This window comes from Populus euphratica, unplaced genomic scaffold (genome assembly GCF_000495115.2).
Source record: "Populus euphratica unplaced genomic scaffold, PopEup_1.0 scaffold81.1, whole genome shotgun sequence".
Taxonomy (NCBI): Eukaryota; Viridiplantae; Streptophyta; class Magnoliopsida; order Malpighiales; family Salicaceae; genus Populus; species Populus euphratica.
The window spans coordinates 432,756-450,021 of record NW_011499945.1 but is presented as its reverse complement, the minus strand read 5'-3'; the positions used below and the strand labels follow the sequence as shown (position 1 = coordinate 450,021).

Below are 17,266 nucleotides of genomic sequence, written 5' to 3'. Positions count from 1 at the left end.
AGCATTTTACCACGGTAGCGGAGAAGAGCTCGAGAAGGCAGCGAAAGAAATGGCGGAGTGGCTGAAAATCTTGGAGGAGCAAGGTCTTGGAGATAAGAAGTTTTTTGGTGGTGAGAGTATAAATCTCGTAGACATCTCATATGGATTGTTGGGTTATTGGTTTGCAGCCTTGGAAGAAGCAAAAGGTGTGGAAGTGTTGGAACCGAGCACTCTGCCTCGGTTGCACGCCTGGGCTAAGAATTTCGTCGAACTTCCTGTGGTTAAAGAAAACATCCCTGCCTATGATAAGATGCTGGCCTATGTGACTGGCTCCATGAAGAGACTAGCAAAGAACTAGCCTTTATAATGCTTCTGAATCCCAATTCCATGCTTGTCTTGCCTCATCTTTCTTCTTCATGTATGGTTTCTGTTTCGTGTGTGTGTGTGTAAACCTTGTATTTCTCGTTGACATGCTAATAATAATGGTGATGTAGCTATTTCTGTTCAATTATTTATAAATTTAATTTGTTAATCATGATTCTCCTTATATTAAATTAAAAATTAAAAAAAAAACTAAATTTATTGATTCGATAAAAAATCAAGTTGCAGAGAAAATAAATTCCAGAACTATCTAAAGTGATAAATTTTATCATTTTTTATTGCATTCTCTTGCTCTTCTTCGATGGAAAATATGCACCAAATATTTTTATATTTTTATCACTCTTGGTAGGTTGATTATGGATTTCCATAAAAATAAAATTCATTTTGAAATAGTTATTAACTTTGAAATAAAATGATGATGATAACTTGAGTTAACTTTTATTAATTTAACAAACACATGGTATATGAGATTAAGATACCCTGTAGAATGAAAAGCGAAAAAAAACTAAACTTAAGGTCCAACAAGTTGACCTCAAATGATGAAATTGAAAAAAAAAATTAAAAAGAAAAATCAAACAAAAAAAAAGTTAACGCGAGCTCACTCTAATAACTTATTAGCTACGACATGAGATTAGAATTGAAAAATTATTTAAAAAAAACCTCAAAAATGAATTAGGGTTAAATAAATAAAAAACACTGAAAAAAACTCGAGTCACTCTGAGTTAACTGGACTAACCCAAGATAACCCTAAAAATATATAAAAAAGGATAAAAAAGAGCAATTAAAAGAATAAGGACTAAAATTGAATAAAAAATAAATTAAATAAAAAGTTGAGCAGCAAATTTGAAAAAAGATAAAAAGGATAATAAAAAGGAAATTAAAATAATGAAGACTAGAATTGGATAATAAATAAATAAAATAAAATATTTAGGGACTAAATTAAAAAAATAAATTAAAAAAGGATAAAAAGAGCAATTAAAAGAATGGGGACAAAGATTCAATAAAAAAACAAATTAAATAAAATGTTTAGGGACATGATTGGGAAAAAATCAATAAAATGATAAGAAAATAAGAATAAAAAGAATGAGGAACAAAATTAGATATAAAAATAAAAAATAAAATGATGAAGGATGAAATTAAAAAAAAATAATAAAAAAGGGTAAAACACAAAGAAGAAAAATCAAAAGAAGGAGAACCAAACCAGATAAAAAAAAATATCTATGGATAAAATTAAAAAAAAAGAGAGAGAGTAAACTTCAAAAGGCATTAAAAGCAAAACAAAAGGTAATCAAAAGAATGAGAACCAAAATTGATAAAAATAGAAATTAAAGGATTTTATCTAGTTTTTTGGAAAGGCCAACACAAATTTCTAGGTTATGAGATAATAGAAAAGGAAAAAGAAAAAATAATCATGAGAGGCTAACCACACCTCCTTTATGAACACGTGTCGCACCAACATAAAAAGAATGACATGTCGTTCCAAACTTTAAGTCAAAGTTTAGCCAAACCTAATTACTCAGCTTTATTAAGGAAGTTACCGTCTTTATTATGGATTGTGTGATCACGTGATTATGAGGTTTCTATAAGTTGGTATCAGAGCTAGGCTTCAAAATCAAGTTATATATTTTTTGTTGTGTTTGTTCATTCTTTTTCATTATTATTTGTTTCGGTTAGAATTGCTTAAATTAGTTTTTATCAATTTTCTTTTCCTTTATGTTTTTCTTTGTTTATCTATGCTAATTGTGTTTCTTTTTAGTAAAAAAAATAGTTACACATTAGAAAACATTATTTCAAGTAAAAAGGAGTTAATTCGCGTCTGTTTCACATCCACGTACCAAAACACATTAGAATTAACTCAGAATTGATATTCAGGTTATTTTGGGTGAAATCACACTAAATATAAAATTTTAGATCATTTGGATAACATTTATTTTAGGGTCCAAATTTGGATTTGAAAGGGTCTATTATATTCATCAATTGAAAGACCTTGTAAATTTAGGTTATTAACATTAAAAATTAGAGTATTCAATTATTTTGAGTTGGTTACTATGCCAAAAATATCTCTATTTTCTTTTAGTCAGATCTAATCTAGAAGGTCAAATTGCAATTTAGATCTAAATCAATATTTTTCTTGTAGTAAACTTTATTCTTGTCATATCTTTTGCTTAATCGCTTTTTATAATCGGCTTATTTTAACTCGCAAGTGAACAAGTGTGCGATATAGCAATTAACTCGGTAAGATCGATGTCATATCTATAGAGAGCTAAATCTGGAAATTAAGCTAGGTAACACAAAAAAACTCTAGAGAAATTAAATTAAAAATAATTTGGTTGAAAATAATTGATGAATTTGTTTCAAATATACAAACATGTAAATAGATTTTAAATGACAAGAAAAGATAAGCTTTGGTCCAAATCAATTTTAATTGTGATATATTAGCGATTCTTTCAGGATATGTAAGATAACTCAATCTAATATCAACGATGGTGATATTAGATCAGAAGATATTACAATGAAATTTAAAAAGATGAAGATTGATTATTGCTTAAGAATGAACAAGTACTTTCATATTAAGTAAGACATTGAATCAAGCAATCTCTATACCAAAACTAAAGTTTGTGCATAAAAATTCAAGATTAAAACAATACCTAAATGATTTCTAAAATTTCTTTACAATAATAAATCATTCATGAAGAAAATAAGAAGATAAACATTAAGATTCATTCATATCCTAAAGAACTCACCTCAATCACCATTATCCTTGATTTGGATCCAAGCACCATCATCCTTAATTTGGATCCAAGAAAGAGATTACTCAACCATAATTATATCTAAGAACACTTTAATAAACATGAAATCACTTGAATCAAACTGAAATAATAAGTTTTACAAACTAAAGAACTGAAATCTACAAAGAAGAACACAATATAATTTCAGTATAAATTCAAACACAAATATGATGCTAACTTTGAACAACAATTTAGACTCTTTAGAAGCCTTTTTTGAGATTTTTATTAAGACATATTTATAGGAAATTCCGTCACCTTTCCAGATCATTAAAGAACAACTTATTTGGACACCTGAGTCAAAAGTTATGGACAAAACACTGAAAAGTGTTATGAAAAATCAAATCAGACTAGCTTTGCAACCACTTTAGTGCATGTTTTTCTTCATCATTTATGAGCTGTCTTTTTCTTTTTCTTTTACCTAAAATAATGTAACAATGTCCCCTCCAGTTTTCCATCCATGTGCTTATCTTCTTGGATCAATGAATTACCCAAAATAAATAAATTGTTATTGGTTGTGTGGCCATGTAAGATTATGGATTATGTTTGGGCTGATTTGAAAACTGATTTGGGGTTGAATTTAAACATCGTATAAGGATACAAATGTACCTATTATTTGGGCTAATATTGATATTGAAATCTTGAGTATTTGATGGTTAAAGTTTGCACATAATATAAGGTAAGTTTAGGTTTGAAATAGATCATATGATAATCTTTTCTAGGATTGGAATAAAATTGATTTTTTAGGGAAAATTTGGAGCACTTATTTGAACCAAGATTTGCTTCAAACTTCAGCTAAATTTTTCTTCAATTCTTTGTTCTAAATTCCAACATTAAATTTTCTGGCATAATTCGTTTAAGCTCCAAAAACCTAGCAAAACATTAAAAGAAACTTCATTACTAAAAAGCACATCAATTATTATAAAAACCTAAATAAAAATAATAAATACATATATAAAATAAGAGACTTAATGATACTTTTGATGCACAATCATTTTTATTTCGTCTTGACATTATCTATGCAAAACACCATTAATATAGACTTTTTCAACATTAAAACTACATGTAATTGAAAGTTTTACGTGAAACACGAGACGAGTGTAACCACGTGAGAGAATGAGTGAGGAAACACGATTTTTTTTACCACTAATGAATTTTACAGATTCATGATGGCTAAAAAAAAAGATGAAATACTACCACCTATAAAAATGAACAAACTTAAACTTTATATTAAATTACTATCATAAATGCTAGGGAGGTTTAACATGGTGATTGGTAATATACATAAGAGGTTTGATAGGGTGAAGAGGCATGGTAATGAGAATGATGAAAGAAGAAATGAGGTTGATCAAAGATGTAACTTTAATAGAAGACCAGAATGATATGTAAATCATAACTTAGATGACTTTGATGATGAGGATAATGATGACGGTGTTAAGGATGATGACTTCGAGGATGAGGCTATATAACGTAAGAAAGGTTTTCGGCAGTCTAGAAATTAAATGGATGATGGGCTTAGCTATAAAGGGGATTTCCAAAACTATAGTTATCATGGTGATATTGATTTTATTAAAATGAAAATTCCTAGTTTCCAAGAAAAAAACAACTTCGAGGGTTATTTGGAATGAGAGAAAAAGTAGATTAAACTGGTAATTATCATAATTATTATGAGCAGAAGAAGGTGAAACTTATGACAAATGAGTTTGTTGATTACATAGTTATAAATAGGATCAGGTTATGTCTTTTCAAAGGTGAAATGGGGAGAGATCTGTTGCTATATTGGATGATATTGATGGAGGCTTTGATGAGAAAATATTTTGTGTCAAATCACTACTATATATAGTTGTTTAAAAAATTACAGGGTTCGAGTTAGCATACTAGAAGTGTTGATGAGCATTATAAGAAGATGAAGATCATGATATTCCGAGTTAATAGATTAGAGAATAGGGAGACCATTATGACTAGATTTTTAAATGAGCTGAATTGCAAGATTTTGAATATTATAGAGCTACAGCATTATGTACAGTGAGAGGACATAGTGCATATGGCCACCAAAATGGAAAGACAATTTAGGAGGAAAAGGGCCCACGATAACCATTCAATTTGATCACTTCTTCTTCTTCTAGGCGGCCTAATTTGAGGAAAACAAGGGTTGTCCAAGTCTAATATAATATTAAAGGGCATTTAAAGACTTCTAAAAAGAAGAAAGACAACTCTGCCGATAATCGAGGTAAGGTTGAGACTCACATTTCTTGTAACCGTGACATTAAATGCTTTTGTTTTTTGATTTTTAGTCATATTGTTTCATAATACCCAAACAAGTGAGTTTTTTCATATGCATGTTAAAGTAGAAGGTTGGAAAAAGTAAAGAGAAAACATCTTCCATATTAGATGTCATGTGTATAGATAGTATGTAGCACAATAATTGATAATGATAGTTGTACTAGTGTAACTAATATCGGTTTGGTTGATAAATTGAACCTGTATGCTACTAAACATCATATTTTTTATAAATTGTAATGGTTGGATAATTGTGACAAGATAAAGATGTTTAAAAAATTCCTTGTATCTTTTTTCATTGGAAAGTACTATAATGAAATGTTATATGATGTAGTCCCTATGCATGCTGGTCACTTATTATTGGGTGGACCTTGAGAGTATAATAGAAAAACTATGCATGATGGATTTAAGAATAGATATTCATTTATGAAAGATATAAAAAATTTGTAGTTCTAATTTTTTTATCTTATAATCTCATTAGTTAAAACTTAAAAATGATAGAAAAGTTCAAAATGAGAATTTATACACGAGAACGAGGGTTATTCAAAACATTTTTCTTGTCTGCAGAGTTTTACAATGTTTTGATGATGAAACATTGTTTCGATCTTATAATGATGATGTGCCTCTAATATATGATTTTCATGTTTTGGATTTGAGGTTGAATCCTTCTAAATAAGGGAATGATGATACAATTCAGTTTTGAATTTTTCATGTTGAACATTCAATTATATGTTTAAGTTCAAATTGGAGGCCATTTAGCCAACATTATTTTTTTCCTTGGTTTTTTGGTTGGAATGCAATTAGCCATGAAAGGTTTTTAGTTTGGAAACCATTTGGCTGTATGAGGATTTTAGCATGGGGTGAGTTCGATTAACCTTAGATTATGTATGATGAGGGGTTCGATATAAGGTCATTAATATTGCATTTGACAAGTTTTGAGCAACTTATGTATGGGTCTTATTTGGGCAGCAAAGTAAGCTTGTTAATAGTTTGTATCGGGTCTAATTTAGGTCATGATAATGTGTATAACTCTGGACCACATAAAATTCAAAGTTGGCTTGGATTAATTATAGTGTTAAGATCTTTTACAATGATCTAGTAAATATCCTAGCTAAATTATGATGCATGGATGATGGTTACTTAGTTATTTGTGAGAGGAAGTTTTCTAATGCTAAAATGAGAAACAAAGAAATGACAAGGGCTAATTTGAAGAGGAAATATTGTTTTTTCATGTTGGGCAAGGATTTCATACCTAGCACAGAAAGAGAAAGGTGACAACATATGAGAATTATTTCCCATTATATATTTGTCCTTTAAATATAAGGAATCCTTCCTTAACATAGAGTACAAGGGAAGACTAGAATCAAAGAATTTTTCTTTTTGTTTTTTTCCTTTCTATTGTAAGATTTTCTTATTCAAAATAAGAGATTCCTTCCTATTTTTTAGAGCATACTTTCAACTAAATAAGACAAGAAACATCAACATCTAGGACAACGTCATTCAAGTAAAGAAAAAGGATTAATGGACAAACAAAAAAACACTCTTTCTTCTACAAGTTTTAGATTTGACTACAAAGAATCTAATGCAAGAAGATATGATTTTGGAGATGTTTTGATAACTTGTATTATTTTGAATATTTTTTTAAGGTTTTTTTAATTAATATACATGATAATTATATTTCAGGTTAGGGCTTTATTTATGTTGGGTTTGTTTTAGCGTTAAAATCAATTTTTGGGCTTGTTTTAAATATTACACTTGTGCTTAAACAAGTTTTAGTTGAGACCAATTGGTTTGCAATCTCATATTGAACCATTATGGTTATTATCCTAGAACTATATTATATTTTGTTTTTCTGGAAATTTGAAGCCTTTAAATATTAATGAAATTCAATTTTTCTTGAATAAAATTTTTCTTTGCCGGGACAAAGAGTAAATTAAACTCATCAAGGTGTAACTGATATTATTACCTCAAGCTTGCTACCATCACCACTAGAAATTAAAGACAGCTACCTTATTATGTTTCTAAATCAATGGTTCATTTTGGTAAATTAAGATTGTTTCAACAGTCAATGGATGCTTAGCAGAAGGTTAACAAAAGAAAAGGGGCAGTCAATGAAGGAATAGTTCATCCCTCTGCTTTTCCAATTTTTTAAATAATTAATATATTGATAATGATGTAAGATCTTGGAGCAGGGCATCGAAATTCTACGAAAATCACATGGATTCATAAGTGATGTGTCCACAACTCCATGTCCACCACCTAATCCGAAGACAAGACATGCATGTGTACGGTCAAAGTCAAAATTCAGGATAGATATTGTTATTTAAAATATTTTTTATAAAAAAGAATATTACAAAAATATTTTTAAATTTATTTTTGATAGCAAAAATATTAAACAAATTAATTTAAAATAAAAATATATAAATTTTAATAAAAAATAAATGAAAACTTACTACCAAACATATAATAATCAATGTTTCTTGCACAGAAAATAAACCGTAAAAAAAAAAACAAGTGGCGTGAATTGAATTCAATGATATAGCATTCTTTATCAAAACTCTGTTGTTGCGGTCATTTTAATTTCCTGCATGGGTATGCAGTATATGCTTTCTGCCCTGATCCACTGAGCCTGTCTCCCTCGCAGGGTTATATTATGAAAGCAACAATTCGATCCTGAACAAATAACTGAAGACCAAAGACCCATAATGTTTTCAATTTTGAAAACAAGTTCAAATCAAAAACCTACTTGGATTCGTCCATTGTAATCGATCAAGATTTGTTTTTGTTACCTATACTACACCAGACAGGGAGTGTAGCAGTCATGATTTGGTGACGAGTATTTATCAAGATATTCGTTATAGATTGTACAAATCTGGGATGTTATCCCGATATCTCTGATAGTCATGATTTGTCTGCTATTTTTAGGCAACGGCAGTTGTAATTTGTTTTCATGAATTCTGATCCATGCTTTGTAGCGGGTGAGCTCTTTCTTGTTTCTTTATAGTAAATTAGTGTATAAAATTGTGCAGCGAGTCAAGTCAACATTAGTAAAAAAAATGTTTTGAGTCCGAATTTTCCAGCTGAAACTTGATGCCCAAGCGAAAAGTAACTATAAAATGGGTTTCCATAGCAGCGGGCCTTGCATCCTGACCTCATCAAAACAATGGCAGAAGTGAAGCTATATGGTTTTTGGCCGAGCCCTTTTAGTCACAGAATCATATGGGCTCTGAAATTAAAAGGTGTGGAGTATGAATACATAGAAGAAGACCTTTCTAACAAGAGTGAATCGCTCTTGAAGTACAACCCAATTTACAAGAAGATCCCAGTTCTTGTTCATGGTGGCAAACCAATTGCGGAGTCTCTTGTTATCCTTGAATACATCGAAGAAACATGGCCTGAAAATCCATTGCTCCCCAAAGACCCTTATGAGAGAGCCATGGCTCGGTTCTGGATCCAGTATGGAGTTATCAAGGTGAGGGTATCGATCTAGTTACAGGTCTCATCATCTATTTTTCATTCAACTGTTTCTGGTTCATGAAATCTTTTAGTTTTATCTGCTAGTTGGTAGGCTGCAGTCCTAAGGAAAGAGAAACTGATTCCAAGATTTCAATTTAGTCCCAGTAATTGGGTGAAAGAATTACTGGTTACATATAAAACATATATTTGTTATCAAGTCGAAAGCCAAAACCAAATCATTATTTTAGTTAGTGGTGATTAAATTGGATTGATTTCTCTTCACAAGCTTTCTTGAAAACTTCTAAATTTTTATTTTTGTTTTATTATATTCATGAAATAATCAAACTCTTCGGTTATTTAGGGTGCTGCCTTTAGTGCATTTTACCACGGTAGCGGAGAAGAGCTCGAGAAGGCAGCGAAAGAAATGGCGGAGTGGCTGAAAATCTTGGAGGAGCAAGGTCTTGGAGATAAGAAGTTTTTTGGTGGTGAGAGTATAAATCTCGTAGACATCTCATATGGATTGTTGGGTTATTGGTTTGCAGCCTTGGAAGATGCAAAAGGTGTGAAAGTGTTGGAACCGAGCACTTTGCCTCGGTTGCACGCCTGGGCTAAGAATTTCGTCGAACTTCCTGTGGTTAAAGAAAACATCCCTGCCTATGATAAGATGCTGGCCTATGTGACTGGTCCATGAAGAGACTAGCCAAGAACTAGCCCTTATAATGCTTCTGAATCCCAATTCCATGCTTGTCTTGCCTCATCTTTCTTCTTCATGTATGGCTTCTGTTTCGTGTGTGTGTGTAAACATTGTATTTCTCGTAGACATGCTAATAATAATGGTGATATAGCCATTTCTGTTCAATTATTTATAAATTTAATTTGTTAATCATGATTCACCTTATATTAAATTAAAAATTAAAAAAAATTCCATGATTTGATAAAAAATCAAGTTGTAAAGAGAATAAATTCCATGAACTATCGAAAGTAATAAATTTTATCATTTTTTATTGTCTTCTCTTACTATTCTTCACTAGCTGGAAAATATACACCAAATATTTTTATATGTTTATCACTCTTCGGAGGTTGATTATGGATTTTTATAAAAATAAAATCTATTTTAAAATAGTTATTAACTTTGAAATAAAATGATGATGATAACTTGAGTTAACCTGTATTAATTTAACGAACATATGGTATATAAAATTACGATACCTTATAAAATGAAAAGGAAAAAAAACTAAGTTTAAGGTCAAATAAGCTGACCTTAAATAATAAAATTTAAAAATAAAAATCAAACAAAAAAAGAGTTAATGCGAGCTCACTCTAATAACTTATCACCTGTGACATGAGATTGGGATTAAAAAATTATTTAAAAAAAATCTCGAAAAATAATTAGGGTTAAATAAATAAAAAAAACACTGAAAAAAACTCGAGTCAGTCCAAGTTAACTTGACTAACCCAATATAACCCTAAAAATAAGAAAAAGGATAAAAAAAAAAGCAATTAAAAGAATAAAGATCAAAATTGTATAAAAAATAAATGAAATAAAAAGTTAAAGGACAAATTTGAAAAAAATAAAAAGGATAATAAAAAATAAATTAAAATAATGAAGACTAGAATTGGATAATAAATAAATAAAATAAAATAAAATATTTAGGTACTAAATTGAAAAAAAATAAAAAAAGGATAAAAAGAGCAATTAAAAGAATGAGGACCAAGATTCAATAAAAATAAATAAATAAAATGTTTAGGGACATGATTGGAAAAAAATCAATAAAATGATAATAAAATAACAATAAAAAGAATGAGGAACAAAATTAAATATAAAAATAAAAAAATAAAATGATGAAGGATGAAATTGAAAAAAATAATCAAAAAGGGTAAAACACAAAGAAGAAAAATCAAAAGAAAGAGAACCAAAGTAGATAAAAAAAAATGCCTATGGATAAAATTAAAAGAGAGAGAGAAAGAGAGTAAACTTCAAAAGGCATTAAAAACAAAATAAAAAATAATCAAAATTGATAAAAATAGAAACTGAAGGATTTTATCTGATTTTTGAAAAGGCCATCACAAATTTCTAGGTTATAAGAGAATAGAAAAGGATAAAGAAAAAATAATCATCAGAGGCTAACCACACCTCCTTTATGAACATGTGTCGCACCAACACAAAAAAAAAGGATATGTCTTTCCAAACTTTAAGTCAAAGTTCAGCCAAACCTAATTACTCAGCTTTATTAAGGAAGTTACCTTCTTTATTATGGATTGCGTGATCACATAATTATGAGGTTTATATAAATTGGTATAAGAGCTAGGCTTCAAAATCAGGTTATATTTTTTTTTGTCATTATCTATTTCTTGTTGTGTTTATTCATTCTTCTTCATTATTATTTGTTTTGGTTAGAATTGCTTAAATTAGTTTTTGTCAATTTTATTTTTCTTTATGTTTTTCTTTACTTATTTATGCTAATTGTGTTTCTTCTTATTTAAAAAATAGTTACACATTAGAAAACATTATTTCAAGTAAAAAGGAGTTAATTCGCGTCTGTTTCACATCCACGTACCAAAACACATTAGAATTAACTCAGAATTGATATTCAGGTTATTTTGGGTGAAATCACACTAAATATAAAATTTTAGATTATTTGGATAACATTTATTTTAGGGTCCAAATTTGGATTTGAAAGGGTCTATTATATTCATCAATTGAAAGACCTTGTAAATTTAGGTTATTAACATTAAAAATTAGAGTATTCAATTATTTTGAGTTGCTTACCATGCCAAAAATACCTCTATTTTCTTTTAGTCAGATCTAATCTAGAAGGTCAAATTGCAATTTAGATCTAAATCAATATTTTTCTTATTGTAAACTTTATTCTTGTCATATCTTTTGCTCGACCACTTTTTATAATCAACTTGTTTTAACTCACAAGTGAATGAGTGTGCGATATAACAATTAACTTGGTAAGATCGAGGTCATGTCCACAAATAGCTAAATCTAGAAATTAAACTAGGTAACACAAAAAAAATCAAGAGTAATTAAAATAACAATAACTTGGTTGAAAAAATCTACAAAGAAGAACACAACATAATTTTAGTATAAATTCAAACATAAATATGATGCTAACTTTAAACAGCAATTTAGACCCTCTTAAAAGCCTTTTTTGAGATGTCTATTGAGATATATTTATAGGAAATTCTATCACCTTTTCAGATCATTACAGAACAACTCATTTAGTCACCTGAATCAAAAGTTATGGGTAAAGCACTGAAAAATATTCTAAAAAATCAAATCAAACTAGCTTTGCAACCACTTTAGTGCATATTTTTCTTCCTCATTTATGAGTTATCTCTTTTTTCTTTTTGACCCAAAATAATGTAACAATATCCCCTTCAGCTTTCTATCCATGTGCTTGCTTACCCAAAATAAATAAATTATTATTTGTTGCGTGGCCATATAAGACCATGGATTGTGCTTGACCTGATTTGGGGCTAATTTGGGGTTGAATTTAAGTATCTTATAAGGATAAAAATGTAGCTATTATTTGGGCTAATATTGATATTGAAATCTTAAGTGTTTGATGGTTGAAGTTTACACATAATGTAAGATAAGTTTGGGCTTAAAATAAATCATATGATAATCTTTTCTAGGATTGGAATAAAATTTATTTTTTGGAAAAAATTTGAAGCACTTATTTGAACCAAGATTTGCTTCAAACTTTAACTAAATTTTTCTTCAATCCTGTGTTCTGAATTCCGACATTTAATTTTTTGGCATAATTCATTTAAGCTCTAAAAACTTAGCAAAACATTAAAAGAAACTTCATTACTAAAAAGCACATCAATTATTATAAAAATCCAAATAAAAAAATAAATACATATATAAAATAAGAGACTTAATGATACTTTTGATGCACAATCATCTTTATTTCATCTTGACATTATATATGCAAAACACCGTTAATATAGACTTTTTCAACATTAAAACTACTTGTAATTGAAGGATTTATATGAAACATGAGACGAGCATAACCACGTGAGATAATGAGTGAGGAAACACGATTTTTTTAACCACTAATGAATTTTACAGATTCGTGATGGCTAAAAAAAAAGCAAAATACTACCACCTATAAAAATGAACAAACTTAAACTTTATATTAAATGGCTATTGTAAATGTTAGGGAGGTTTAACATGGTGATTGGTAATATACATAAGAGGTCTGATAGGGTGAAAAGGCATGGTAATGAGAATGATGAAAGAAGAAATGAGGTTGATCGAAGATGTAACTTTAATAAAAAACTTGAATGACATGTAAATCATAACTTAGATGACTTTGATGATGAGAATAATGATGACGGTGTTAGGGATGATGACTTTAAGGATGAGGCTATATAACATAAGAAAGGTTGTCAACAGTCTAGAAATTAAATGGATGATGGGCTCAGTTATAAGGGGGATTTCCAAAACTATAGTTATCATGGTGATATTGATTTTATTAAAATGAAATTCCTAGTTTCCAAGATAAAAACAACTTCAAGGGTTATTTGAAATGAGAGAAAAAATAGATTAAACTGGTAATTATCATAATTATTATGAGCAGAAGAAGGTGAAACTTATGGCAATTGAGTTTGTTGATTATATAGTTATAAATAGGATCAGATTATGACTTTTTAAAGGTGAAATAAGGAGAAGCATATTGCTACATTGGATGATATTGATGGAGGCTTTGATGAGAAAAACATTTTGTGTCAAATCACTAGTATATATTATTATATAAAAAAATACAGGGTTTGAGTCAGTGTACTAGAAGTGTTGATGAGCATCATAAGAAGATGAAGATCATGATATTCTGAGCTAATAAATTAGAGAATAGGGAGACCATTATAACTAGGTTTTTAAATGAGCTGAATTGTAAGATTTTGAATATTATAGAGTTGCAATATTATGTAGAGTGCGAGGACATAGTGCATATGGGCACCAAAATGGAAAAACAATTTAGGAGGAAAAGGGCCCACGATAACCATTCAATTTGATCACTTCTTTTTCTTCTTAGCGGCTTAATTTGAGGAAAGCAAGGGCTGCCCAAGTCTAACATAATATTAGAGGGCATTTAGAGACTTCTAAAAATAAAAAAGACAACTTTATTAATAATCGAGGTAAGGTTGAAACTCACTTTTTTTGTAACCGTGACATTAAATGCTTTTGTTTTTTTATTTTTGGTCATATTGTTTCATAATGCCCAAAAAAACGAGTTTTTTCATATGCATGTTAAAGTAGGAGGTTGGAAAGAGCAAAGAGAAAATATCTTTCATATTAGATGTCATATGTATAAGCAGTATGTAGCACAATAATTGATAATGATAATTATACTAGTGTAACTAATATAGGTTTGGTTGATAAATTGAACCTATATGTTACTAATATAAATTATAATGGTTGGATACTTGTGACAAGATAAAGATTTTTAAAAAATTTCTCATATCTTTTTTCATTATGAAGTACTATAATGAAATGTTGTATAATGTAGTCCCTATGTATGCTGGTCACTTATTATTGGGTGGACCTTGAGAGTATAATAGGAAAACTATGCATGATGGATTTAAGAATAGATATTCATTTATGAAAGATATAAAGTTTGTAGTTCTAGTCTCTTTATCTTATAACTAGAGTACTAGTTAAAACTTAAAAAGGATAGAAAGGTTCAAAATGAGAATTTATACATAAGAACGAGGGTTATTCAAAATATTTTCCTTGTCTGCAGAGTTTTACAATGTTTTAATGATGAAACATTGTTTTGATTTTATAATGATGATGTGCCTCTAATATATGATTTTCATGTTTTGGATTCAAGGTTGAATCCTTCTAAATAAGGGAAGGATGATACAATTCAGTTTTTTATATGTTTAAGTTCGGATGGGAGGCCATTCAGCCAACATTATTTCTTTCCTTGGGTTTTTGGTTGGAATGTAATTAGCCATGAAATGTTTTTAGCCTGGAAACCATTTAGCTGCATGGGGGTTTTAGCATAGGGTGAGTTTGATCAACCTTAGATTATGTATGATGAGGGATTCGATTCAAGGTCATTAATGTTGCATTTGACAAGTTTTGAGCAACTCATATATGAGTCTTATTTGGGCAGCAAAATAAACTTGTTAATAGTTTATATTGGGTTTAATTTAGGTCATGTTAATGTGTATAACTTTGGACCATATAGAATCCAAAGTTGGCTTGGATTAATTATACTGTTAAGATTTTTTTTTTACAATGATCTAGTAAATATCTTAGCTAAATTATGATGCATGGATGATGGTTACTTAGTTATTTATGAGAGGAAGTTTCCTAATGCTAAAATGAGAAACAAAGAAATGGCAAGAGTTGATTTGAAGAGGAAATATTGTTTTTTTATGTTGGGCAAGGATTTCATATCTAGCACAGAAAGAGAAAGGTGATGAGAATTATTTCCCATCATATACTTGTCCTTTAAATGCAAGGAATCCTTTCTTAACATAGAGTATAAGGGAAGACTAGAATTAAAGAATTTTTCTTTTTGTTTTCTTCCTTTCTCTTGTAAGATTTTCTTATTCAAAATAAGAGACTTCTTATTTTTTAGAGCATACTTACAACTAAATAAGGCAAGAAACATCAACATCTAGGACAACATCATTCAATTAAGGAAAAAGAATTAATGAATGAACAAAAGAACACTCTTTCTTCTACAAGTTTTAGATTTGACTACAAAGAATCTAATGCAAGAAGATATCATTTTGGAGATGATTTAATAACTTGTATTATTTTGAATATTTTTTAAGATTTTTTAAATTAACATACATGATAATTATATTTCAGGTTAAGGGTTTATTTATGTTGGGCTTGTTTTAGCGTAAAATCAATTTTTAAGCTTATTTAAATATTACACTTGTGCTTAAACAAGTTTTAGTTGAGACCAATTGGTTTGCAATCTCATATTGAACCATTATGGTTATTATCCTAGAACTATATTATATTTTGTTTTTCTGGAAATTTGAAGCCTTTAAATATTAATGAAATTCAATTTTTCTTGAATAAAATTTTTCTTCTTTGCTAGGACAAAGAGTAAATTAAACTCGTCAAGGTATAACTGACATTGTGACATAATTTGCAACCATCCAATATCCTTAGTTTTTAGTTATACATTAACTTTGGATCAAACTTCAACCAAACCTAATTACTTGGCTTTCTTATGAAAATTATTATTTTTATTATAAGTTGTGTTACCATATAATTACTAGGCTCACATCATCAAGCTCAACCATATCTTATCCGTGAACACATGTCACACCAATATAAAGAGAACAGCATGTTGCTTTAACCATTGTTATAGATAGTTAATTTTGGTAACTAAATGACTTTACACACATCTCTAGAATAGTCTAGGGGCCTTTATACACCAACATGTATGTCACATGCATTAATAATTTTGTTAAATAATATTTAACTTTGTAAAATTATTAGGCAATCTTTAAGTCAACTGCAAAATAACAAAACAACTGTAAGAAAAGGTCATTTCTTTATGTTTTAAAGATTTGTGTGGATTAATTTATTCTTAATCAATCTTATAATACCTAATGTATCCTTTTGAAAAGCTAATTTTATCTTAAATTGCAAGGTTTTTTAAAATTTTTAAAAGGATAAAAATGTTATTTTATTGTTCTATTAAACAACAAAATATATTTTAGATCATAATTTTTTTTGAAGGTTTTTAGTTTGTTTTTAATGCAATTTGTATTTCTTCTAAGATAAAAGTTATTAATTCATAATTATTTTCAATAATTTTTTGTCAAGTAAAACACCTTTTCCCTCTTTTAAAATAACATAGTATTTTTTTTTCAAAAGCAAGCTTAATCATCTTTAACTACCACAATTAAGTTACAGTTGGTTAAAATACAAAATCATAAGATAAATTTTTACCATATTACATGCAAATATAGTTGACAATTTATAATATTACGACCTAAAAAAACTCTCCTCTACCTTTAAGTAATAACTAGATGCTATGCTCGTTTAATGTTACGGGCTTGTGACAAGCTTGTACGTTGTCGTGAATTTATGGAAACAATCATAAGAAAATTTATATAGAAAAAAACTATTGCAATCCATAATTTTTTTAAGAAAAAAACTACAAAGCTAAATTTTTAACAAGTTTAATATTAAAAAAATAAAATCAACAAGGATAAGTTTAGAAAGAATCATAACAAAAAAAAAACAAAAAAAAAAAAACTATGTAGGGAAACATTATAACAATTTATAGTGTTTCATAAGGAAATCTAAAGTTATAATTCTCAATTAGTTCAATATTAAAAATAATAAAATTAATAAAGATAATTTTGAAAAAAATCATAGCAAAAAATAT

The 17,266-nt window shown here is 28.7% G+C and overlaps 2 protein-coding genes across 2 annotated transcripts in view; both read left to right on the top strand.

Annotated features, from left to right (window-relative positions):
* LOC105137511 (glutathione S-transferase U8-like) overlaps positions 1–337 on the top strand; it is a 3,494-nt gene extending 3,157 nt beyond the window's left edge. The window contains exon 2 of the mRNA XM_011043275.1: positions 3–337. Within this exon, the coding sequence (XP_011041577.1) occupies positions 3–337 (335 nt within the window). The remainder of the gene's footprint in view (positions 1–2) is intronic.
* Positions 338–8,510: 8,173 nt separating this feature from the next.
* On the top strand, positions 8,511–9,669 carry LOC105137450 (probable glutathione S-transferase). Its single transcript, XM_011043188.1, has 2 exons — positions 8,511–8,898; positions 9,244–9,669. The coding sequence occupies exons 1-2, from the start codon at positions 8,590–8,592 to the stop codon at positions 9,571–9,573; spliced, it is 639 nt and encodes a 212-aa protein (XP_011041490.1). The 5' UTR covers positions 8,511–8,589; the 3' UTR covers positions 9,574–9,669.
* The last annotated feature ends 7,597 nt before the right edge of the window (positions 9,670–17,266 follow it).